Source organism: Lynx rufus, unplaced genomic scaffold, assembly GCF_022079265.1.
Source record: "Lynx rufus isolate CCGP_SWC_20201006 ecotype Redwood Valley unplaced genomic scaffold, mLynRuf1.p SCAF_2, whole genome shotgun sequence".
NCBI classification, from domain to species: domain Eukaryota; kingdom Metazoa; phylum Chordata; class Mammalia; order Carnivora; family Felidae; genus Lynx; species Lynx rufus.
In genome coordinates, this window is record NW_025814834.1 from 214,253,213 (window position 1) to 214,279,172 (window position 25,960).

Here is a 25,960-nt window from a genome sequence, read left to right on the forward strand (position 1 = left end):
TCTTGCTTCTAGGAGGGAGAAACCTCACGGGAGGCTACAAAACTACCTGGGATTGGCGGTGGGGGGTGAGGCGTGGGAGGGTCCTGAGATCAAATCAAGACACATCCTCTGGAAGCGTCTGGGTGGCTCAGTCAGTCGGTTAAGCATTTTCGACTCAGGTCATAATCTCACGGTTCATGGGATCCAGCCCCAACTGGGACTTTGTGCTGCTTGGGATTCTCTCTCCCTCTCTCTCTCTGCCCCGCGCCTGCACACACGCACTCTTCCTCCAAATAAACAAACAAACATTAAAAAAAAAAAAAAAACCAAGACACATACTCTCTTCGGACATGAAGGGAGACTTTTGCAAGACTCCAGGGCCCATTGGCCTAATTTAATGTCCTTTTGGAGACGCAGTCCTCCAGCCCAGGGGGCAGAGAAGTGCAAACTGGCCACCGTGGTTGAGAGCTGGTAAACGGCTACACCTAGTTTGATTTTTTGGGATTTAGCACACAGCGGAACAGGTGTTTCAATCCCGACTTTGCCACTTACTGTTTGAACTTGGGCAAGTTGCTTCACCTCTCTGTGCTTTAGTTTTTGCAAGTGTAAGAGGAAGATCGTAATGGTAACTTCCTCAAAGGGTTGTCAGTAATTAATACACAAAAAGCGTTTAGAATAGTGCCTGGCAGATAGTAAGCACTAAATCAGGATTGGCTGCTATTGTCATTAAGTATTAGTTATTGTTAATTATTGCTGTTGGATACCGAGAAGAGAGTAATTCCTCAATAAATGGTGGATATTATAACACTATATTATTATTTATCAATTTTTTTTTCTAAGAAAAAGTCCCCATCCACCTGAGATCCTAGAGGTGTTTCATCCAAGCCTGCAGGGGTGTAATAAGACTGCAATCCCATTAGAAGGAGAAAATAAAAAACAACTCCTCGGATTAAGACTGACATTTATTAAGTACTTATTTTGTGGCCCACGGTGTGAAAAGCGTTCTGTACTAAATGCTCACAATGACCCCATGGTGTAGGTGCTATCCCGATCCTTATTTACAGTAAGATGATTGAGGTTAAGAGAAGTTGGAAAGATTATCCAAATCACTGGTGGGTATGAAACTGGCCTGGGGACCGAGGAGGTCTGGCTCTGGGACCCTCCCTGACATTCAGCCCCTCAGTTCCACTGCCTCCATCTTGGGAGGGAAAATACAGCCCAGGCTGGGATGCAAAGGACGGAGGGAGGCGAGAAGGCAAGACAGATTGCGGATGAAGCACAAGGCTGGGTCTGTGGAAGGTCCTTGCCGCTCACACAGTGACACTGCATTCATCCCGACCAGCTGGGGCCAGAGGCATGGGGGAGGGGGCAGAAGACCCAGCTGGCTGGGGTTGGGGGGGGGGGTAGCTCATAGGAACAAAGGAAAGTGACTATTCTCAAAGGAGTCAGAGTTTCTGCCATGACCCAGTCCCGACTATGGAAGGACAAATGCCCCCCTCCCCAAATCCTATCCCACAAGGCTTTGGGGTCATAGCTTTAGTGAGCACAGTTTTGGAATTCAAGTTTAAATCTGTCTCGTCCCTCACCAACCGTGTGTGCCTCAGCCAAGTTTTATCTTTGCACTTTCAGTACGGAGAGAGACATGAAGAACACCGAGTCATTCATTCATTCATTCATTCATTCAGGGGAGAGTTATGGAACACCTGTTTGGGTAAACATCTGGGAGCAGAATGACCAGATCATACGGCAGGTCATATTTACCTTTTGAAGAAATTGCCAGGCCGCTTTCCAAGGTGATTGCAGCGTCCTATCTTTTATTCTCCGTAGCACTTATCACTGTCGGAAGGTGTTGCCCTATCAGTGTCCTTGCTTACTGCTTATGATCTGCCCCCCCCCACCCCCCAACTAGACTGTAAGCTCTAGGAGGGTGTGACATCCTCAGTGCCCAGCCCCCTGCCTGGTGCCTAGTAGGCACTCAGGGAATGGACCGACATACACCAGCTGAACGAATATGTGTGCCCCACCCCCCATCACAGACATCTGAAAGACCTGCCGCCCAACCCCCTGCTTATCCTCAGCGTCAGGCACAGTCCAGGAAGCCGCTGGGTCAGTGGCGCTAGTGGTGGGTCATGCAGATAACAGATAAAACACTTAAGGCAGCGGGGGAGGGGGGGGAGGGGCTCTGGGGTGGCTCAGTGGGTTAAGGTCAGACATCAGCTCAGGCAGGTCATGATCTCACGGTCCGTGGGTTCGAGCCCTGCGTCGGGCTCTGTGCTACCAGCTCTGAGGCTGGAGCCTGCTGTGTCTCCCTCTCTCTCTGCCCCTCCCCTGCTCATACTCTCTCTCTCTCTCTCTCAGAAATAAATAATAAAGATTAAAAACATTAAAAAAAACACACCTAAGGCAGAGAAGCTACTGGGACTCCATTTTGGAAAGGCTCATCATGGCTTTAATCCTCACTAGGGTAGAAACTTCTACTTTGTTGATGGAAACATTGTTGCAGTTTGGATGACTTAACCCAAGTTGCAATTAGCAAAGCTTGCATGGGAGCCCTGTAAAGAAAACATGCGAACCGGCCTGGAGGTCTGTCTTTGGGGGCCAAGGATTCCATCCCAGGTACAAGCCCTTTCCGTGATTCTGGAGATGAAGCTGGGCATATGTACCCCCCATACTCCTAGAACAATGAGGCACGGATCAGGTGGATGAACCCGAAAGAGTCAACAGTAATGGTTGGTCTTTATTTTTTTTATTAATTTTTTTTTAATGTTTATTTGTTTTTGAGAGAGAGAGAGAGAGAGACAGAGCACAAGTGGGGGAGGGGCAGAGAGAGAGGGAGGCACAGAATCCAAGCAGGCTCCAGGCTCCGAGCTGTCAGAGCCCGACGCGGGGCTCGAACCCACAAACTGTGAGATCGTGACCGGATCATGATGTTTGACGCTTAACCTGACGCTTAACTAGACTGAGCCATGACTGGTTTATAAATAGGCTTTCCTCAAATTCACTTGTGTGGTATGGGATGGGGGGAAAGGTGAAATCTCTGGAGAACGTTTTGAGGGGGTGATGCTGTTTAATCAGAGGCATTGCAACGTGGGTATCCCGGGAGGTCGCTCTCCCCGGGTGCCATCCGGGTGGCCTAGGGAGCATAGGGGCTCAGCCCCGTGATGTTAAAGAGGAAGCGGGGTCCACAGTCTCCACTTGAATATTCCTATGGCTTCTCAGAGCCCTGTGGACGGTGACTGAGGGGACAAACCATGCAGGAAACATCTAACAAGAAAAAAAGAAATGGGGCGCCTGGGTGGCTCAATCAGTTGAGCGTCCAACGTCAGCTCAGGTCATGATCTCACGGTTTGTGAGTTCGAGTTCGAGCCCCACGTCCGGCTCTGCTCTCAGCACAGAGCCTACCTTGGATCCTCTGTCTCCCTCTCTGCCGCTCCCCTGCTCGTGCTCTCTCTCAAAAATAAATAAAGTTAAAAAAAAAATAAAGCGAGGCTCTATCTGCTCTGTTTTTCTGCTACGCCCCCTTCACTCCTGTTCTACACTTTGCCTCTGAACAAGCCAAAGAAGCGATGTTCCCACTTCTAGGGGGGAAGGAAAAAAGCTTTGTCCTAGGCCTCAAACACCTGAGAACACCTAAGAGGAGCCAGATCCCAAACAGGTTCCAGGGCATCAGCTTCGAACAAACCCCGGCTGATGTTGACATCAACACCTCCTCCCTCCGGTGGTTTATAAAATAGTTCCTGTTATTCGCCCATCACGCACCTCATCTTTTTTAAAAATTTTTTTTTTTCAACGTTTATTTATTTTTGGGACAGAGAGAGACAGAGCATGAACGGGGGAGGGGCAGAGAGAGAGGGAGACACAGAATCGGAAACAGGCTCCAGGCTCTGAGCCATCAGCCCAGAGCCCGACGCGGGGCTCGAACTCCCGGACCGCGAGATCGTGACCTGGCTGAAGTCGGACGCTTAACCGACTGCGCCACCCAGGCGCCCCGTCGCACCTCATCTTTGATCAGACCCTACCCTGGATTCCCGAAGGAACACGTACCCTAGACTCCTTTCCAGTATAACCCACGCCCCCGCCCCCACTCGAAGCAACGAGGAGACTCACTCTCCTTTGGTTTCCGCATCTCCCAGACACTCCCATCTGTTACACTCTGTCACTCATGCTATTCATTAAACTAAACTCTGCTTTCACTCTCTCTGGCATGCATTTGATTTCTATCCTGCGCGGAGCCAAGGACTCTCTTGGCTGGGTCTGCGGCGCCCCCCCCCCCGCCCCCGCCCCCTGCCTGCCTGCGTCAGAACGACAGCCATCGCTTTCCCAGGGTTGCTTGCTCCTTTGGGTAAAGGTGGGTGTTTTTGGATCCCTGCCTTGCCTCCTCCTGGCACAGCTCCTGGAACTTCATAAATGCTCAGTAGGCAAATAGCTACCCTCCTGCTGTGAAGAAAACCACAAGTGTCTTTCGGCGTCTCCCAGCACGTCTGGGCCCACAGTGAATGCTTTTGGAACAGATGCACCGGGGAAGACCCCTTTGATGGGGAGCAGATGCCCATCCCCCCCTTTCCTACTAGCAAAGACCTCGGCATTTCAGCCTGCTGCCCACCACCTTCCCAGCTTCGACACTCTCCCCTCCCCAGCGCTGCCACTTTGCATCTATGACACTTAATCCCTCCGCATTTTTTCTGCATCGAGACAATGGGGACAGTGATAATCAGTCCCCCCCCCCCCCCCCCCCGCGCTGTGTGAGGCACAAAGGAGGCTCCGAATATGAAAAGGTTTGGAGATGATTTCCCCCTGTCCTTCAGTTCTTAACCCATGGGAGGCCCACCATTGTGAGGGGGTGCAGCCACTTCCTTTCCCAAGGGGGTAAATCCAGCTGGAAGAAAGAGAGCAGAGAACATCACCGAAACACCGTCTGAAAGTCACATGCACCTGTCACAATGCAGAGCCCTCCGCAAGAAGCACATTAGAGAAGGGTCTGGAAGCAGAGCCATGGCCCCTGGTGGCACATGCCCCTGGGGGGCTTTGATCTGGAGACCCGTCCTCCGGGGCGCGTGTTAGCTTGTCACATGTAACCTGCCGGCTCTGTGTTTCTCAGCCTGAGGTCTGGCGGGGTTGGGGAAGGAGTGGGAGTTTTGTGGGTCAGTGCTGGCCTTTGGATCTGTGGTTATACTCTTCTTTCCCCTTCTGAGGGCCAGCTGCTGCCCACCGACTACAGGAAACGGGGCAGGAGCTGATGGAACCGAATGGAACCCTGTAGGACTGGGGTGGGAGTGGCTCTCTTGGGCCCCCAGACTTCATTCCCTGTCTTCAGCCCAGACCTCGGTTGATGCGCGTACCGAAACTATCAAATGCCATTATGACTCACCAGTAAAATCACTGTGTCCACAGCACCATTTACTCAGAGCCAGGAAGGGGACATGGTTCCAGGGGAGGCATGTGCCCAGAGGGAGTCGGGTTGGATGATCCTGCTACATCCCTTTTCCTGGATTTTCTGGAGGTGCCTGGACATTGCTGGGAGGTGGGAGAGGCCTCCACTCTAGAGGACACGTTTGTTTTTTGTGATTAGTCAAAGGGGGGCTGATTCCAGGGTATTTGTCCCATTGGCACACAATTCGAACTTACAGCAGCATCCATGGCTGCCTTTTAGAGGCCCCGGTCAGGCTCCTTGAAGACTCTCCCTTGAGCCTTAAAATGAAGCCCGTAATTCCTGATGGCCCTATAGCTTTGCCACCTCATCAGGGTCCTAAGAAAATTACTGCGGGTGAGCCCCACCCTGGGAAGGCCCTGCCAGACACGTAGCGATAGTACCCTGTCCCTCCAGACACCCGTGTGCTCAAGTCAGGCATCGGAGAACACATCAGAGCGCTCCGTGGAACCCTTGGCGAGCGTGGGAAAGGCAGAAAAGGAAATTGTGTCCGGTTCCAGGAAACAGAGGTTGTGTTCGACAACAGCCAGAGGGAAAGCGCACCGAAGAGGCTGTGTTGCCCAAGACAGAGCCACGGCGCCCCTCCCCGCGGCTCTGTCTGTCCCGTGGCATTTTCTTCATTCGCCTCGTCCATACTCCAGCAACCCTCTTTATGCCATCGTGGTTGTGCGTTCCCAGGCTCTCACTATGCACCCCCTGCCTCCCACTGCCTGTCCTGTCCTGGCCTCAGTTCAGGCTGTCGCCTCTTTCCCCGTCAGGCTTCTCATCTCTCCACGTGCTCGGGGTGGAATTTCAAGAAAGGCATCTGAGGGCTCTGGCTGCACCTTGCTGATCGCTCAGATACACGCCCAAGGCCAGTTATGGGCCCTGGGCCCTGCAGCCCCCAAGATGCCTATCTGCCGTGGGGGGTTATCCTGGTGTTTGCTTTCACCCCCTTCTGCTGGGCCAGCTCAGAACCAAATGGCTTTTGGGTCCAGGTCTGCGGCAGGCTCTCTGAGGTCTCGCGTTCCTTGCCGGGGGACAGTAAGGGAGGCTGTGAGCCATGCAGGGGGAGGGATCAGAAAAAGGAAGCAGGGACTGGGGTCAGGCAGGGTATCTCCGCAGGTTTCACCAGTTGGGAAGCCCCTGAGAGGGAATCTCAACCCCCTCCCCCTCCACACCGCGGGGCCTTCTAGAAGGCAGCATGGTGAGGGCATGATCTTCGGTTCTGGCAGCCCAGGGCTGGGGTCTGCCTGGCAGAACTCCTGTCCCCTGCCGGCCCCGCCAGCAGCCTTGGTGATGCCGGATGCACTGTGCAGCTCCTGTGACCCGGGGTCTGGGTGGGGGTGGGTGGGAGTGACCAACCCCTAGTAGGTGCTCAGCAAACTTGTGGCATTTGAGAGGCAGTGTGAAATCAGGGGACATAATCGAGTTTTGGAGGAGGAAAGACCTGGGTAGGGTCCCCGATACATCTACTTAGTTTTCCTGCTCTGAAAAAGGGGCTCTAATAATACCTAGCTACACAAGAGGAGGGTGCTGCTGGCAGTGAGGACCGCCCCGTAGATAGAGGCCACAGTTGTGTTTGGATGAATGTGTTCCCTCTCTAAACATGACTTCCGCTTTGTGCCGGGCACTGACACAAGGTCAAGGCTGGGGCATGGAGAGACAGTTCAGGACCACCATGCACAGAGCTGCCCAGGCTGCCCTGCTGGACTGACCAATCACCAGTGCGGAAGGGTCCCAGGTGTCCCGCCATGGTCCCCCAGGCACAAACATGTGGGTTTCAGGATACACCATCCTGGAGGGGGAGGGTGCAGAGAAAGGAGTTTCTCTGTTTAGCCATTTGCCTACGCAAGTGTCCATCACACCACCTTCCCCCATCCCACGCCCGCCAGGATTTCACGTCCTGAGACTAGGACTGGTGTGTCCGCTTACGTAACAGATGGCAGTCACTGCTGCCATCTGGCACTCAAGCTGGCAAAGCAGTGAGGGAGCCCAGAACCTCAAGACGCACCAAAGACAACTCTGCCATGTGCCCGGGTGCTATGATCCAGAGCTGGAGAGCTGAGCTTCGCCTCTCCATCACGGTCAGCTTCCTGTGTCATCTTGGCCAGCGGGAGTATGTGAGGATTTCATCACACACTAATCTAGGTGCCGCTGTGAAGGCATTTTGCAGATTCAGTCAACATCTACAAGCAGGTGACTTCAAGGAAAGGAGAGTACCTTCAATAATGTGGGTGGGCCTCATCCAACCAGTGGAAGGCCTTAAGAGCAAAGACTGAGGTCTCAGAGCAGAAGAAATGTGGTCTCAAGACCATCGTATCAACTCCTGCCTGAGTTTCTGGCCAGTTGGCCTGCCCCATGGATTTTAGACCTGCTGGCCCCTATAATAGGGTGAGCCAGTTCCTTAAAATAAATCTGTATAAATAGATACAGAGAGAAAAGAGATATATAAATACACAAAGATATATAAATACAAATATGCTATTGGCTCTGTCTCTCTGGAGAACCTGGCCAATACACCCCCCGTCCAGCTACCTGATCCCCTGAGGGCAGCACCCAGGCTGCCGGCAGAGAGCTGAAATCCCTGTGGCCTTGAGTTCAACTGGCCTTGACTCCTCATTTCAATACTGCTCTAACCCCTCATCAGTAGAAATGGATTTGAGTAGACATCCCAGGGCAGGAGGGGTTTGTAAAAGCCTAGCATACCTTTCTGCAACCATGGACCCAGGGGTCAGCAGTATAGGTTTGGGGGTTGGCAAACCACAGATCATGGGCAGATCCAGCCTGCTGCTCTTTTGTATGAATAAAGTTTTATTGGAACACAGCCATGCGCATGCATTTGTGTATATCCATTCACAGCGTTGTCTGTGGCTGCCTTGCCCTGCAGTGGCAGAGCTGAGCTGCTGGGCCAGCAAGGGGAGGACTTTTGAAGCTTAGACGAAATGGAACTTTTTGGGCTTGATTCCCTAAAACCATCCCCAGAGAGAGGTTCGCCAGCTACTTGGGGCCTGAGTGGGGGAGGAAAGTGAGTTCTCAGGAAGATCGGATGAAGCAATTCTCATACCTAGGGCAAGGGGCTTATCAAACATGCAGATTCCCAAGACCCACCCTTAGAGATTCTGAGTCACAGGCCCGAGTGGAGCTCAGAAACCTGGGTTTTCTCCCTAGAGGATCCTGATGCTGGGAATCCCATGCCCATGCTGTGGGAAACCTTGGATTAGGGTGTTTCCCCCGTCCAGGCTGCAGAAGCCAGTCCCTCGGCGGTGCCTGGGCAGGGAGCGCCCCACAGGGACACCAGGCCCTTAAGAGCATCCCATATTGGGGCCCCTGGGTGGCTGAGTCAGTCAGGCGTCTGACTTCGGCTCAGGTCATGATCTCAGGGTTCAAGCCCCGCATTGGGCTCTCTGCTGTCGCGCAGAGCCCACTTCAGATCTTCTGTCTGCCTCTCTCTGCCCCTCCCCAGCTCACGCTCTCTCTCTCTTTCTCAAAAATAATAAAATAAGCATCAAAAAAAAAAAAAAAAAAAAAGGGCATCCCATGTCTGTGGTTACCCCGGCCCCCAGGAGAGTCCGGACCCTGGCTTGGCTTCAGGATGTGGAGTCCCCTAGAGCTGTTACACAGCCTTGGCCTGTATTATGATCAGCCAGGCCTAGCGGGGCCTGGTCCGTGGAGCCGGGCAGCAGTGGCTGGAGCTGCCTAAGAGACGTCTTTCCTGGTGTTAAGCCAGGCCACTCCCTGGCCCATTCATGCCCTTTCCCATGCTGGCATCTGAGCCTGCTTAGATGGCGGCGCTTTGTTCCTCTCCATCCTGCTGAAGCTGGCGCCTGCTGTTCTCTACACGTGGCCACCCAGACCCCGAATGAGGGCCAGCCTGCTGTGACGAGCCTTGTGATCTCTTCGGGACCTCAGCTACCCCAACCCTAAAATGGAGAGGGAGGCCAAAATACGACATTCCCACCCAGAGGCCTAGTTAAAGGGTCACGATGAGGTCCAGGTGAGGACAGAGACTCTGTCTCGTTTCCCGCTGAGCTCAGAGCGAATGCTCAGAGATGCTAGGCTTCCGGTCCCCTCCCAACGCCCCGCGTGCGCTCCCTGCCTCTGCACACACAGATCATCTCCTGGAGAGTCAGAGAGAGACAAGAAAGCAGCTAACGAACCATTGGCTCTTTATTTACAGCTCACGGGAGCACATGCAACACGTCATCACGGGACTACAAGGGCCTGGCACCTCCCCCCCTCCCCCTGCTGCCCCCACACTTTAAAGAGGAACCACAGCGCCCCAGGGAAGTTCCCAAGAGTCAGAAAACCCAATGACTGAGGGCTCCAGGCCCAGGTGCTCCGCTTGATTTCCTCTGAAAATAGACCAGTTCCAGCCCTGCCGGGGCCTCAGAGCCTGGGGGTTTGTCCACCGCTGGTTATTAACTAGGCAAACCGGATCTCAGATCTATCTGCCAACTCACACACCCAAATGTAAAGGCTCTGAATTAGCTAAAAGTCCCAGACCATCCCACTTTTCTGTTTCCCCCTATACATCCTAGACCCGTGTCTCTCAAACTCAATCGTGCACAAGAACAGCCTGGGTCTTGTTAAAATCCAGACGGCCATGCCCCCCTGCCACAAATTTTGGTTCAGCGGACCTGGGGTGGGCTCGGGATCCCACGCTTCTATCAAGCTCCCAGGTGATGCCATGCTGCTGGTCCAGGACCACACGGTGAGTTAAGGAGGGACTAGGGAGCCTCCTGCACCCAGAAGAGGCCGAGGATCCTATATCAGACGACCTGTCCTGACTTAGGATTCAGAAAACACATTCCCTGCCATGAAAGTCCCTGGTTCTGCAAACCAGTTCCTGCTGCCCCCTAACCCCCTCCCCCACGCTCCTCACTGTCTCCCATGAGAGGAAAGGTCATCGTGGAGGTGATGGTGCCAGTCCCGTGGAATCCCCAGTAAGGAGCCTAAGTGGTTTGCTTTCTGGCTCCTCCCAGTGTCCCTCCCCGCGCCCACTTTCCTTGCTGTTCTGTTGTCTTACAGAGATGTCTTTGTAGGTTCCGTGTACGTCCACTGACCCTCAGCCCATTCCCAGCAGGCTGGGGAGCCACTCTTGGCATCGTTGGACAAATCCCAGAAAGGAGTCACGTGGGAACCGTGGGCACCTCTGGGGAATGGCGTAAGCCTCCGAAGAAGGAATGCAGGAGGGCACAGGCCACCCAACAAGCAGCTGTTGGTTTCCACTTGACCTCCTGCTCCGCTCTCCCTCTGGTTGTATTTAAATTGATGAACCTGTATTGCAATGCCACTTAACACCTCTTCCAGCTCAGCCTCAGTGCAGGAATCTGTACATGGCTGCCTCTGGCTGAGTCCAGAATAGGTTTCCAAACTTCTTTGACCACAGAACCCCGCCCTCTCTTTTCTAAAGGAGCATCTCCTGGCCCCAGTGTTCCAGGGGAAGGAGCCTGAACGGTGACTTTGAAATGATCCTTGAGTATATGATGGATCATCGTCAAAGAACAGAACGCCTACTGATACTATCCTAGGAAACAAATTAGCCCACACTGGGGGCTTATTATGTGCCTGGCACTATTCTAAACATGCTCTAAGGATTTTACGTTTACTTCTGGCAACAACTCTGTGAAGGGAGAGTCATTAACCCAGTTGACAGATGAGGAAATCAAGGCACAAGTAACTTCCCTAAGGTCACCAAGGTGGTAAGAGGTGGAGCGGGCTGTTTGCTACCAGCTGCACTCCCACAGTCAAGAGGACAAGGGCAGAGTTCAGGCCCGGTTGTACATTAGAGTTGCCTGGGGGAGCCTTGGACACAAACGAAGCCCAGACGCAACCCAGATCAATGAAACCAGCACTGGTGCCACTCTGCCGGTGGGCCTGGGCATCAGTACCTTGGAAAGCTCCCCATATTCTTCTAACGTGAAGCCAAGTTTGAGACCAGTGACTGTAGCAGGAACCTGTAAACTAGCGCCCGTGGGCCAAATCCAACCCACCACCTGCTTTGGGATAATCTGCCAGTTAAGAGAGGTTTTTACATCCATAAATGGGTTTTAGAAGATCAAACGAGGGCTAATAGCTTGTGACATGTGAAAATTATATGAAATTCAAACCTCAGTGTCCACAAATTGTTTTATTGGAACACAGCCTAAAATATTTAAGTGCCCTTTATGGTAAAAAGTTTGCCGAATCCTGGATTAGGGAGAATTGACTTCTGTACCAGCGAAAGAAATGTAAGATAGACCTAAGGAAGAACTTCCTGGCAGAGGGGTTTGTTAAACACAGGGGGCTCTGGGATCCCTAACTCTGGTGTTAGGAGCTTTGCACCCACAGACCACCTTGCAACCGCGGCAAAGAGCTAGACTCCTCTGAATTTCCAACCGTGGAACTCCCCTAATAGACAGGGATAGATCCACGGGGCCTTCTGTGTTTTCCATTGCTGATGTCCCCGGGCCATCCTGTTAGCCCCCAGACACAAGCGATGCCAGACATAAGCAATGCTGTGCTTCCTGCCTGCAGCCACCCCCTTAGGGTTCAATCACAATCTCAGATCAGCCACCCCAAGTGAAGCACACACAGCACGGGCGTTGTCTGGTCTTAGCCAAAACTGCTGGTGGATTTCATTTCCAAATAGCCGGCTTTGATCTCTTTCAGTTCCCCTGCCCCGCCCCCACACCCAAGATTCCTTTGCCCAGAGAACTTGAAAGGGGAGAAATGAGCAGGGATATTTGGTTTCTCCTAGATCTGTCTGCTATGCTTGGTGCCAGACCTCTGACCCTGACTGATTTTCCCAATGGAGTAAACAGCCCTGGCATCACGGGTATGGTCCCTTTGGCAGGTGTCCAGGCCAGCGAGGAATTTGGACAGGGAACGCTTTTGTCATTTGCAACCTGGTTTGCCCTGGACCAGAGGGCTGACCAAGAATGAGGTGCCAGGTGTGTATAGGGGGGGATTTAAGTGGCTCTCCCGAAGTGGCCCTTAGAGCCAGATCTGCTGGGAGAGATGTTCTGAGGGCATCGTGGGTCTAGCTTATGGGGGGGGGGGCAGGTAGTTTCAGACAGCACCTTGACCTCAGAGGTACCTCAACTCCTCAGTAGGCTTTGCTGCAGAAGTGTGGTGTGGGGGTCTAGAGATGTCTGTGGGAGGCCTGGAAACCACTAAGGCAGCATGCAAAATGGGTGCATATTTTGAGTCCATATTGGCATTCGATTCTCAAAGGGCACGAACCACAGAAGCTTAAGAAGCTACCAGGGCAACGGCAAAGCGCATGTCCTGGGACATGCACTCTTGTTTCCCCCAAACACATCGTATCTCAGAATACCAACTCCCAGAGGGCAGCGACCAATCTTCCCAAGTCATGCCTTACCGGCAAGCGGGAGCTTAATGCATGTTTTGTTTTTAAAGATGATACACCTTTGTCCAGGGAAGGAAGAGAACAGTTAGTTTTTGCAGACTTCATCACAGGGAAAGGAACTGCCAGGGAATGCTTCTTTCCCACTGAAAGCCCTGGAGAACCTGGGATAAATCCTTGGTTGTGGACAAGCAACCACCCTTGGGGCCTGGGGAAGGCGACAGGCTTGGCCTGGGTTCAAATCCCGGCTCTGGCGTTTACTCCCTAGGACCTGGGTGCTCTCAGTGGGGTCCCCATCAGCATCAGCAGCATGCCCCCCCCCCCCCTCAGAGCTTGTTAAAAATGCAGAAGCGACTGAGCCAGAATCTGCATTTGAGCCAGATCTCCCCGGGGGTTCTTACACAGGTTAAGGTTTGAGGAGCATTGATCTGGGACCCTGGACAAGTCATAACTAACTCTGCCTCGGTTTTCCTCACCTATAAAACGGTGATAATGCCCACTCTGAAAGGTCATTGTGATAACTAAGAGAGATAACGTATGGCACGCATTTAGCACAGTGCCAGGTACGGCAGAGGTGTTCCCGCGTCCACCTCCTCGGGTTCTCTGTCTCTGGGAGTGGTCCCTTTACGCGCTCAGAAACCTCTCCATTGCAGTGCTGAGGTCGGGCAGTAGAGGGCAGTCTCGACATTGCCATCGCGGAGTACGCGGTTCCCCCCGGGGCCGCGGGGGCCTCGTGGGTCCTCCGGAGGCCGGGAGGTGGGCGCAGGTGTGCCGCAGCTCGGCTCCTGGGCGGGGGCAGTTCGCCCAGGGCTCCCCTGCCGGGGCTGAGTGTCCTGGGCTTGCGCCTGCAGCCTCGATCATCTAGTCCCCATCCGATCTCGCACTGCTAGTTCTGAACAAATTGCCCGGCTTCTCCAAACCTCGGCGCGCGCGCGCGGTCCCCAGGCCGGCGGGGAGGCGCCTCGCGCAGAGCCGCTAGACGTTGATGAAGGATCCCTGGTCGCCGTTGGCCGTCTCCGGCTCCACGCAGCGCCCCTTCCTCCGTGTGACCCTGCGGTTCCGGTGGAATTTGGCATAGCAGCGCAGCCCTGAGCGAAGAGAGTCAAGGGGGTCGGGGGGGGGGGCCCACCGCCAGGGCCCGCCCCTTCCTTCCCCGCATCGCATCCTCTGGGACCCCCGCCCCCACCGCCCCGCACACTTTCACCACCCCTTCTTTGTGCTGCCCTAAAACCCACCCACTCAACACACGGCAGCCCGAGTGGGCTTAGAAAAGACAATGGGCGGGGGGTGGGGTGGGGGAGGAAGGATGCAGAGACGGAGCACAGGGGCTGTTCGGGGCCGTGAAGCTGTTCTGTGATACTGGGATGGTGGACACGTGATGCATTTATCAAAACCCGTGGAATGCTCAATGCCGAGAGTGAACCGAATGCAAACCATGGGCTTTATCAAGACAGTTCTTCAACTGTAAAGAGCATACCACACTAATGCAAGATAACAGGGGAAACCATGCAGGGGGGTGGGGGGAGAGGGCACAGGAGAACTGTATTTTCTGTGCAAGTTTTCTGTAATCCCAAAGCTGCTAAAAAAGATGGTCTATTAAAAAATGTGTAAAGGGATGCAGATTCTGCCCTCCCCTATAAACCTCCTGTGGCTCCCCCTGGTACTCAAATAGAAATCCAAACTTCCCACTCTGGCTTACAAGACCGCCTGGGACCTGGACCCGCCTCCCGTCTGCCCTCTTCACTTCCCACTCTCCTCTTCACCAACTCCAGCCACACTCAGTCTTCTTGCTTTTCCTCAACACCCAGTCATGCTCTGCCCCAGGGCCTTTGCACTTGCTTTTCCCTTAGCCAGAATCCCTTTCCCAAGCTCTCTGCATCCCTGGCTCCTTCACAGCCTTCACGTCTCAGAGACCCTCCCTGACCACCCAAATTAAAGTCAGTGTGGCCCTTCTGGCCCACCAGTGGGAGGGTTTCTTAGCTGAAGCTCTCTCTGTCATGGCCACCAGCATCTACTGGGATACACGGCAGGTAGATGTATTTTTCATTTAAGGCCTCAGAAGGCCACATCCTCCTGGTGGTGGCAGGTGGAAAGAGATGTGAGTGTGGCCTGAGCAATCCCACCACTTCAGGTTAGGAGTGACCTCAGGGAGAGAGGACATTGCTACTTTAAGATTCACTTATGTCACCTTCCAGAGAATAAAGGAGCAAGCTGCTGGGTAGAGTTTGTGCTTAGTGGCCTAGAATTTACACCTGGGTCACTGGGCTTCCAGACCTGTGGCCACACAAGTGACACTCGGAAAGGGGAGGGGATTCATGAGCAGGAGTACTAGGTTCCCACAGAAGCCCCTTCAGAACCCTCCAGAACCCAGGCTGGCCCTGACTGCTGGACTTAAGCCCTGGGCCCCGTGTTCAGCATTTCAGGATCTCTCAGAGGTCCTCAGGACTCTTGGTCCTCAGGAGGGTTCCTGGCCACCGCCTAGATCCCTCTGGTGTGGCATCTTGGTGACAGCCGCCTCCTGGACCATCTTTAATGAGCTGCCTGAGTTGTCACTTCTGTTCTTTTTTTTTCTGGAGCCTGAGTCTCCCAGGAGGAAGCAAGCGTTCCTTCCAGGACCGACCAGTGCCAGAGGGATGAGAGGAAAGGAGCAGATGGGGCTTTGGATGCCGACGTATCTTCCGGATGCCTGGAAAGCTGCCCCCTCCTGCCCGAGGCCCAGGGGAGGAAAGAAGGAAGGATTCCTGGATGGTGGGGCCACCCCCTGAGCACCCGGCCAGGCACCAACCAGGCAGGTGCAGCTCAGCAGGGCCCCATCCCCCCCACCTGGGCGCTCGGGGTTGGACCTGAAGGCCAAGGATTGAGATCGGACCTCAGAAGTGTTCTGGCCAACCTGGACTGGAGTGCCCTCCTGCCGGCTCCATACCTCAGCCTCCTGCTCTGTGAAATGGGTCCCCAACCCTGCCTACACGTAACAGAAGGCAGTTTCCCTGCACCCTCCCCACCCTGCCTTCTCCTCACCTCCCTGTCGGTCCCGTCTATCTCCACTCCTGTCCCTCAGCATCCTGCAGCAGGGACCACGTCACTCTCCCACCTAACACCTGCCTACGACTTCCAATTCTAACTCAAACAAGGCTGACAACGTCCCGTGTGATCCTCCCCGCTAGCTTCTCCCACCCGGCCCTTGGGCCACCTTCTCTGTCGGCCACTGTATGCCGGGCCCACTCAAACACACCAGCCTTGTTCCTGCCCAAGGTCCTCGCCTTTGGCCTGCTTCTTGCCTGGGGCTCTCTCTCCGTCCCCACACGCTCCATCTTCCGGAGGCTGGTCCCCACTGTCCCCTCCAGTCTGTCCTTCCTAAAACAAATCTGATCCTCATCAGACCACCTGGATTATTTTCTTTACAGCCCTTATTACTTTCTAAAGACACCTTATCTCTATTTGCTTCGTATCCGCTCATCCCATTAGAATGGAATCCGTGGGTGCACTTTGCCGGTTCTCTTCGCCGCTGAATCTCGAGTGTCCAGAACGGTACCTGATACTCAATAAATATTTCTTGACTTGGGGACGCCTGGGTGGCTCAGTCCGTTGGGCGTACGGCTCTTGATCTCGACTCAGGTCATGATCTCACAGTTTGTGAGATCGAGCCCTGCGCTGGGCTCTGCACTGACAGTGTGGATGGAGCCTGCTTGGGATTCTCTCTCTTCCCCCCTCTCGCTCTGCCCCTCCCCTGCTTGTTCTCTTTCTCTTTCAAAGCAAACAAACAAAATATTTCTTGACTGACTAGACCGTGTAGCTGTATTGCTTTCACCGCAGATAATTTTTGAGGCTAATCTGAGTAAAAACAGGGCTTGTATCTCAGGATGGTCCGTAGAGGGACTGAGACCAAAGTCTCCCACTCAGAACACGTGAACACTGATTAGCTAGTGAATGATACCGAGCAACTATTGTTCACATTTGGTATTTTATCTTTAAAAGCGTACTTCTCTTTTAGAGAGATATACTGAAGTAATCACAGGTGAAATATCTGTAAAGTCCCAAGAGTTGCTTCAAAATCATACTGGGAACTGAGTGGGGGGGGGAGAAGTGGCACAGATGGGCAGTGAGTCTGTAAATCCTGATGCAGAATGATGGGAAATCACTCTGGGGGGCTAATGGTTGTAATAATGATTTCTAACACGTATGTTTGAAATGTTTCAGAATGCAAAATTAAAAGCATTCCCCTACTTCTCTGGCTGTGTGAGTTCGGGAAAGTCACTTAACCTCTCTGTGCCTCGGTTTGCTTATGTGCGGAAGGGGGATCATAATAGCTCCCTTTCCCGGGACGCTTGTGCAGATTATGGGAGATGGTGTGAGTGAAGTTCTCGGCACAAGAGCCCGGCACAGCGGGGCGCACCTGGGCAGGTGGGAGCTCAGAAGAGTTAAGGACGTAGCTGGCCAAGTGCATCCTCCCCTGGGACAGTGCTGGGAAATCCACCCCACCCCTTGTTATCACACTTGGAAGGCCTCCCCAGGGATAGAATTCTGGTATGAAAGTACCAGCCTTCTCAGATGTGATCTTATTTAAAGAGATGCGCGCCTCTCCTCCCTTCTCCCACCTCCAGATCACAGGAGATCATGCCAGCTTGTATTTCAAGAGGTGAGAAAAGCACATCTGAGAACCGATGCCAGGAATCAAGACTAAATGAGTTCACAGATTGGGAAGGCACCGAGCAAAGCTGTTCTTGCTCATGTTTTCAGCTCCCAAAGCCCTCTTCCACCCTCTCCTTGGCCGCAGGCCCCTCTGCCCACCCTCTTCAGAGCCCAGGGGACCCCCGCCCCCCAGGAGTGCGGGCTCACCTTCCATACACATGCAATCATCAAAGCATTTGTTGTTGAGGCCGCGGTTGTGGGGCGTGCAGAGATGTTCCCGAAGGTCACAGCAGCTCCCTGCTCACACAGCAAGTGCGCGGTCGGCCACGCTTCCCCGGACCCTCCCACCGCCGAGCCCGCCGTCCCACTAGACAGGAGATCTATCATCTCCGTGGCAGGGCCGTGGCCCGGCAGGGTGGGCCATCTGGTGCGCAAGGCTCCCTACTGGGACCACCTATGGATGCCATGGCCGAGGCCCCCCAGGGGCGGGTGGCAGAGACCCCAGCTGCCCCAGATGGGCAATTGATAGAGCACGGGCAGAGCGAAGGGGGTGTGGGATGGCCTCCCAGGGAGAGGGGGCAGAGCAGCTGGGGGGGGTGTGGAGCTGGGAGGGGCTTCAGGGACCATTGCTGCCAAGGTCCACTTTGACAGATGGGAAAACTGAAGCCCCTCCCCCCCCCCGCCGCCTGCCTCGGGGGAGCAGCAGGGGGGTGGGGGGGGCGGGGGGGCCAAGGTAGACCCGAGACAGGGCTTTGCCCACCACACACCGAGCCAGCTCTTAGGAAGACTGTCCAGCTGACCCCAAATCAAGCCTTTTCTTTGCACTCAGGGTGAAAGCCATGTGTTGCAGAGGAAACGGCCTGTCCGGGAGCTGGTGGTCTAAACACTGGGGATGACAGGGTCCCTTTCCCTGGGTTGCTATGAGGAGCAAATAAAGTATGACAGCGCCACTCAGGAAAGAGGTAGCTCAGGTTTTTGTTATTTCTCTCCCTTTTAGGGCCACGGACCCACAGGCCCTGCTCACGTGCCTGGGAGCGTCCCCACACCCGTGCAGCCTCCCCTCCACCACCCCAACCCTGACCCTGCACCCAGCCGTGTGCCCTGGAGGCGGATGCTGGCTCTGTACCTGGCAAGCAGTCTTGATGATGGTCGCACGGCTCACCCTCAGCCGGTGACGTTCCGTTACCATCGCTGGAGAGTTTAGCCCAGTGTTTCTCTGGCAACGAGAAGTTCTGCTGTCAGAAGCTGACGCCAAGCAGAGCAGAGAGACTCGGCACGTGGGTGCCGGGGACTGGGTGCTCACGCTGCCCCCTGTACGGTGTGACGTGGACTGGACTGTCTACCTCGCTCTCTCTGCCTTCGTCTTCTCCTCTCTAAAATGGGCTCAACAGCAGGATGGGCCTAACAGTTTTGTCTTGTTTTGTTTTTTCGGGTAAAACGAGCTGGTAGAGGAACACGTTTGCCGTGTGATCGGTACTTGAGAACAGCCTTTGCCTTGTGGGTGTCAGTGCCAATTTAGACGCCACGCCCTCCCACTCTGGACACCTGTAGGTCAGGCTGGGCTCACCGGGGCCCCCACCGTGACAGACAGTGAGGGGGGTGAGGGAGAACCCAGGAGTGGGGGTGGAGGGCTGGGTGGACGTACCTTTCTTCTTTGCAGAGGGCCAGACCTCAGGTTTTAAGTCTTCATAATCGGTCCAGTCGAACAAGGCCATGTCCAGTGTGGGCATCACCTCCCCATCAGGCCTGGGCTGAGCCTGCAGGAGGGACATGGAGAGGAGGGAGCCTGGAGCTCCCAACAGGTGCGAGTCGAAACATGGGACCCCAGAACCAGGGGGTTAAGGAAGGGCTCCTTAGAGGCCAGCTCGTCCTCTGCTGGGCAGCCTGGAATCCCAGCCCTGGGAACACGGGGACAGCTGCCTAAGCAGTTCTCTCACTCTGCAGCCACCACCCCAGCGGGATGGTATTAATGCAGACAGGTCAGTTATCCGCCAGGGCCCTGAGGGAGGGACTGGGAAGGCATTCGTGCCTGCTCAGGGTTTCTACACCTATGCAGCCGGGGAGTTGGGTGAAGCCCAGCCACTCGCTTTCCTGTCCCTTCTCTCCTCTGACAAGTCATTGGCTCTGTAGCACCGCGAGGCCGCCGCTCAGTTCACCTCGCAGCCAGCGGTCTCGGGGCTGGATCAGTGCACAAGGACGTGTTGGTACGTGTGAAAATTTTTCCCCGAGGTCCCTGCTCTTTTCCATGTGGACCCGGTGTGCTGAGCTGGCACCTGCTCTCTTGCCTGTCCCTGGAGTGAACCCTAGGACCCCTTTGTCCCGGACAGTAGCAGCGCTTTTAGCACAGAGCGTCTGCCGGGCTGCAGCTGAGTTGGACAGGCATCAGGAGACCTGGTCTGCCTCTAGCCCCGGTGGCCTCATCCCGCTCCCTCCCACCCCTGTGCCTCAGTCTCCCTAAATATACGATGAGGCTCTTCTGGGACCCCTTACCTGGGGCCACAGGGATGTGACAGGCAGGATCAGGGACTCTTCTGTGGCAGGTGCTGCCTCAAAGGTGGTTAGGTAGAGGATGGTGGGGGCCAGGCTGGTGGAGGATTCCTCCATCGTGGCATCCGGTGCCTGGTCTTCGGACGGCTCTGCCTTCTTCATCAGGGAGCTAGGACCTCGGACCAAGGCTCGGCCTGAGACACGGAGTGGGAAACACAGGAGCTTTATCTGCTCACCACCCTGTGTCAACCCACAGCACAACTCACATTTCCATCTGCAAACAAGGAGGCAGCAGGGACTATGTGACAAGCCATGGGCTCAGCCAACACTCCTGTTGCCCACCTTCCTGGGGAGGTGGAAACGAGGGACTGGGGTGGTGGGGAGAGAGGAGGGAGGTCTTGAATGAACTTGCAATGTTGCCCCCAAGGATGCTCTCTCTAAAGCAGCATTCTGGCCAGTTCAAGTCAGGTTAGCGGATACAGCCGGGGCCGTAAGTGCAACAAGTGGGAACTGGTGGGATTGACCACGGAAGGCTTCCCGGAAGAGGTGAGGTGTGACTAGGAGAGGCTGAGAGGCACTGCAATGGGGAGAGGTCTTTGAGATGGTAAGATCCACAGTTTGTCACGTACAAGCAAGGGCTTCCTATGTGGTGATAACCATCGCCCTGTTATATGCTGGGTCCTTCCTTACAAGCATTATTTCATCTAACTACGGTAGGAACTCTTAGGAGATGGGTGCTCCTTCAGGCTTCATCTCTGGGGGGGGTGGTGTGGACATGGAAGCACAGAGAGGTTAGGCAACTTGCCTCAGGACACACAGCTAGGGGACAGCAGAGCCTGCATTCAAACACAGGTCCATCTGAGCACAAGGCCGATGCTTTGGCCACAGATGCCACCCCCCAAGACCCGTGGGCATTGGGGTAAGTTGAGTGTGAGGGGACAGTGTGCAGGATTGGAGGTGGTCAGGAACAAAGGGGCTCTGAGAGAAGCTGGAGGCCCCGGGCTCACCCTTGCCTCTTTTTTCTCGGGCAAGATCTGACTTTGAGTTTGATTGGGTCAGTCGGGGCCACCCCACCCTCCGGAAACAAACCCCAGAGAGTAGAAAGGGGACTTAGGGACCATTGAATCCACTCCATTCATTTTACAGACAAGGCAACTGGGGCCCAGTCAGCCAGAGCTCCCCAGCAGGTCGGCAGTACCGGGCCTGGCCTCCAGCACTGTCCCCTCCTCCACTCACCCGCCACACCGACTCTCTTGGGGTGGGGGATGGGGGCCCTTGGTCCCATGGAGCTGGGGCCTGGAGTTGAGCCAGGATGAGTTCATGCCTTGTGAGTCCTTGAGGATGCCAACCTCCCCCACCCAACCTGACCGTGACCTCCAAGGGGGTGGGAGGCTGAGTCTAAGTGGGGATCTCTCGACTGTGTTCTGTCCACTTGGGGGGGGGTCTCAGGAGGCCTAGCAAGGAAGACCCCAGCGGTTGCAGGAGGTGGGGTGCCCAGCCTCCATCACGCTCCTCTTGGAGAACACCTGCCCCACATTTGTGGCACTTGGTCGGCCCCTGGTGGCCTTGGGGCCAGGTCAGGCAGGAGGAGCTGCCTGGGCCCAGCTGTTGGGACATGTTTGTTCAGGGACTGAGTGGGCAAAGGAGGTGGCGGCCGGGGCCAGGGGGCGGCTAGGCCCTCACGGGGATTTGGGGATGTGGGAGAAACTTAAAGAAGGTGACCAGGGCCATGGGGGAGCACCCCAAGAGACAAACAGGACAGAGGCAGGAGGGATAAGGACGCCACGTCTCTCCCTGGGTCATCCGTGTCCGGGTCAGGGGACGGTGACTCCACACTGAGAGCAAGTTGAGAATTAGCTAGTAACAGCTACTGCTCATGGCACGTGATGCTTGTCAGGTGCCATTCTAAGCATCTAAGTCCTCTATGAGCCCACACTGAGGGTAGATGGAGCCCTCATCCTCGTTTTGCAAAAGGGGACACCGAGGCACAGAAAGGGGACTTGCCCCGGGCACGCAGCTAGTAAGCGGCAGAGCCACAGCCGAACTGGGGCAGACCTAGCTTCAGAGTCTGAGCTCTCAGTCCCCGCTCTGGGATTCAGAGTTGAGTAAGTGTTAAGTCCCCTGGTTGGGGACCGAACTAGTCTATCTCTAATCCGGGCTTATAGTAGGGTGGATTTCGGTCAGACACAAGGCAGAGCTTCCTGACCTAGGAGGATCATTCCCACGCTCCACCACCAAGGCTCTCCCAGCTCCCTCCTCTTACCAGATCACTCCGACTTTTGAGAGACCCCCTCCCCTCCTCTGGGGGTCCACTGCCTGCCCTCTATGGAGCCTCTGGATATCCTCCCCGGCTTCTCACACCATCGACACTTCTCCACTTCCCTTGTGCCCGCCCCCACCCCCCTCTTGGAGTCCCCTTGGCCATTGGGGTATGCCCTTCCCTCATCCCCCCACCCCTCCTTTCCATGGCAGGACCCCACCCCCTCGCAGACCTCCGGCTACCTCTGTGCAGTTTCAACCTTTCCCTGCGTCTCTTGAACTCCCTGCCACGTTTCTTGACCCTCTCTGACCCGGGAGACCGGTTCTCCTTCTCCGGGTAGGGCAGTGCCAGCCCCAGGAGCGGGCCCTTGTCCTCCAGCAGGCCTGCAGGACTCTGCCCGGGCAGCGGCTCCCCTGCCCCTGGCAGCCTGGAGGCCTGCCTGGTGGTGGTGACCACAGCCCCATCCTGAGCCCGGCCGGGCATGCCTGGGCCCCGCTCCTTCTTGCCCAGGCCCCGCCGGCGGTGGTGGCTGGCCTGAGGCATCCACAGTGCTGGGCCCTGGAGGTCGATGTGATTCTCAGGAAGGTTCCGAGCCGGGGTTCCAGGTCCCAGGGAGCCTGCCAGGCTCAGCTCCGAGAGCACCAGGAGGGCGAGGAACAGCATGGGGACAACGTGGGTGCTGGGCCCGGCCATGAGCTCTGGTCTGTAAGAAAAGCAGCACCATGGGCAGACAGGTCAACAGCCCTCCTCGTCTTCTGCCCCCCCACTTCTGCAAATCCCCTCACCCACACCATCATAGCCCGGTGTCTCTCAGCAGGGATGGAGGGGGACTTGGCCCCCAGGGGACATTTGGCAATGTCCGGAGACATTTTCGGTTGTCATAGCGGGGCAGTGCCGCCCCTTCTGGGGTCAGGGATGCCGCTAAACACCCTACAACTAGCACAGGATGGCCCACGAAGGAGGCTTGCCGGCCCAGGAAGACCACAGCGCCGAGGCTGGGAAGTCCTGGTTTGATTGGCTTTAGCGGCATCCAGGTTCCAGATTAGTCTAGAATTCTCTTTGCACAGACCTCTGCCCTTTGCCAAGTCCCCCGCAATGAGCTGCGTCCTTCCAAGCTCAGAAACAGGCCTGTCCTGCCCGAGGCTTGACTCAAAGCCCAACTCCGAACAAACAGAACAGCCTCTTTGAGCGCGTGCCACGGGCAGGAATCGGGTTCAGAGCTTTGCGGGAACTCATATCACTTCGTCCTTTCAACAAGCCTCTGAAGTGGCTCCTAGCATTTTCTGGAACAGCCACTAAGGCCCAGAGAGGTTAAGCCACACCTAGTAAGTCTCACACATGTAATTGCTACGTCTGTGCTCTGCACCTCCCTCGTGGCTGTCCCAAGACCGCTCTGTCCCGGTCTTTGCTCTTTTCTTTTCCTCTAAGGGGCCGGGAGGTTCTGACACAGCCCTGTCTCTGCCGGCGCTGAGCAACTTGGGAAGAAGCTTGGCTCTGACCCCTGCAGGGTGGGGTGAACTGACCCTGACCTACCCTCAGGATAACCCTTCATTGCCCACCAGAAGTGGGGCCTCCTCAGGGCACACACTGCTCCCCCCGCCGCCCCCCTGTGGGAGGAGGAAGCAACCCCTGGATGTTCCAGAAGACGTCGGAGCTAAGGCTCATAGGCCTGTGGCTGGGGACGGTGGGGCAGGTGCCCAACTCTGGCGACCACCCCCTGTGGCCCCACCTGCCCCCCACAACCTCCCTGCCCCCGGCTCCCCCACCCACAGCTTCGCCTTTAGCCAACTCCCAGTGAGGCTCTCGGAACGGGCGGGGAGGGCCGGCCGGACAGGGAGGCCGGGGCCCCGCCAGGCTGACCCACTCTGAGGGGGTGGGGGGCCGAAGCGGGGGAACAGCTCCTCCCACCTCGCCTGGTCCCAGGGTCCTTTATCCTGCTCTCCTTTCATTCCAGCCTGGAGTGCCCTGGTCCCCTGCGAGGCCCAGGCCCTGCCTCCGCGGCCTGTAGCTCCGATCTTGCTAGAACCACCGACTGAGAGAAAGAGGCCTTCCTATTTCCTCCCACCCCGGGGGGGCCCCCTGCGCGTCCCGGGAGAGCCTCAGGAGCCGTGTGGGACCCTGGGATGGCATGGCGTGACAGCTCCTGTCTCGTCACACAGCCTTCCGTGCCTAAGACGGTAAACCATGAAGCCCTGGCCGGCCTTGCTGTCCACCTCAGCGGCCACACGAGGATTCGGCCCCATCAACCTCACCTCCAGCCTTTCCATAAGGAGGGCTCAGGCAGCCGGGGCCGGAGGCAGCTGGGCGGGAGGAGGGGGACCATTCTAAAGGCCTGTCAGTCAAGTATTGTTCTGCCCCCGGGGAACCCCTTGAACCCTGTTTCCGGGCCGAGGCAGATGCAGACTCCTCTCCAGGCTGGTTGGCCAGGCTTCGCTCTGCTTGGGACTGAGAAAGGCTTTGAGGCCGTGTGGGATGCTGTCCCCCACCCCGCGCGGCCCTTCTGTCTCACAGGGACAATAGCCTGAGAGAAGCCCACAGAGTGCCCTCACCGGCAGGGGTGGTGGGAACAGAGAGGGGTGAGGCCGGTCACTCCAGAAGTGCAGGAAGAGGCCAGATGAGGCAGAGGAGGAGGGGTGGGCAGACCCACAGGCCCTCGTGGGCCAGCATGCTTGACGCGAAGCAGGTCGGTGACTCTGAGAGCCAAGGTGTGAGCTCGCTGACCCGCCCGGGGAACTGTCTCAGACGACAGCCCCTCCTCTGCAGAGCCGGAAGAGGAAGCCCATCGCCACGCCCTCAGGCATCATGAGCCCACCCATTGGCATCTCTCTCTCCCACCGGGGTCCTGTTGCCAAGAGTCTTCCAATGGCCGTGGGTCTGTTTACGGTAACCCCAACTGGCTTCAGGGCCATCTTTGTTCCCTTCCCTTCCTTTGCACCCCATAAATCACGCGTGAGTCAGCCTGGGACAAGCAAGAACGGATTTCAGCGTGCAGTGCCGATCGATGCACCCACTGGGAGTCATTTCTCTCCCCAGACCTTATCGGCACCGTCCTGCCCCCAGAGCAGCTCGTCCTGCTGACAGATTCCTCTGACCGTGACCCTCGCCTGCTCGAAACTGTCCTTGGCTCCCTATTGCCTTCCCATTTAACAGCGACTCCTTACCTCGGCACTCAAAACCTTGTATAACGTGGCCCCGACCTGGCTTTGCAGCCTTGACTTCTACTTCCTCCCCCTCACGGTCAACAGAGACTATTCTCCAGGCCCCAAACACACCCCACCTTTCCTATCTCTCTTCTCACTTGGGCTGTCCCCTCTGCCTCAAACAACCCCCTCTCTCCACCCGCGCCCCCCCCCCCCATCTCTCTCTGTCCAAATCCTGCCCGTCCTCTGGGGTCCATCCCAAATGTCCTCTCCTCCAGGAAGCCCTGTCAGTCCCCCAGTTACAAATGCTCCCCACCACGCCCCTACATATGTGTCCAGCTCCTGAAGACCTCATGTGCCATCTTGTGCTGGGGCAGGCTTTTTTAAAGACTGACTGGACAGAAAGATCCTAGGGGGCTCTGTCCCTCTCTTCCCTCTGTTCCTATCACATCTACAGGACCCTGCAAATAACAGGCACTGACAGTGGATGGGAATGGAAGTGGACTGAGCGCAAAGTGACCCTGAGCAGAAGAACATAAGTAAATTCCTAGGGTGGTGTGTGTGTGTGTGTGTGTGTGTGTGTGTGTGTGCGCGCACGCGTGTGCGCATGTGTGGGTTTGAGAGAGAGCATGAGTACTGGAGTGAAGGCTGGGCATCCTGGCACCACTTTGCCCTGACGACTGCATGAAGCCCTCTCTCCAAGCCCA

At 55.8% G+C, this 25,960-nt stretch overlaps 1 protein-coding gene and 1 non-coding gene across 2 annotated transcripts; one reads left to right on the forward strand and one right to left on the reverse strand.

Moving 5' to 3' along the window:
- Positions 1-3,061: 3,061 nt before the first annotated feature.
- LOC124516797 (small nucleolar RNA SNORA73 family) lies at positions 3,062-3,245 on the forward strand. Its single transcript, XR_006963188.1, has one exon. It is a non-coding gene; the product is annotated as a small nucleolar RNA SNORA73 family (small nucleolar RNA).
- A 10,467-nt stretch (positions 3,246-13,712) lies between these two features.
- DRAXIN (dorsal inhibitory axon guidance protein) lies at positions 13,713-22,806 on the reverse strand. The gene is made up of 7 exons (XM_047083334.1): positions 22,356-22,806; positions 19,857-20,047; positions 19,640-19,642; positions 19,012-19,123; positions 18,493-18,582; positions 17,574-17,663; positions 13,713-13,825 (listed from the first exon to the last, which is right to left on the reverse strand). The coding sequence occupies exons 1-7, from the start codon at positions 22,804-22,806 to the stop codon at positions 13,713-13,715; spliced, it is 1,050 nt and encodes a 349-aa protein (XP_046939290.1).
- Positions 22,807-25,960: the final 3,154 nt, after the last annotated feature.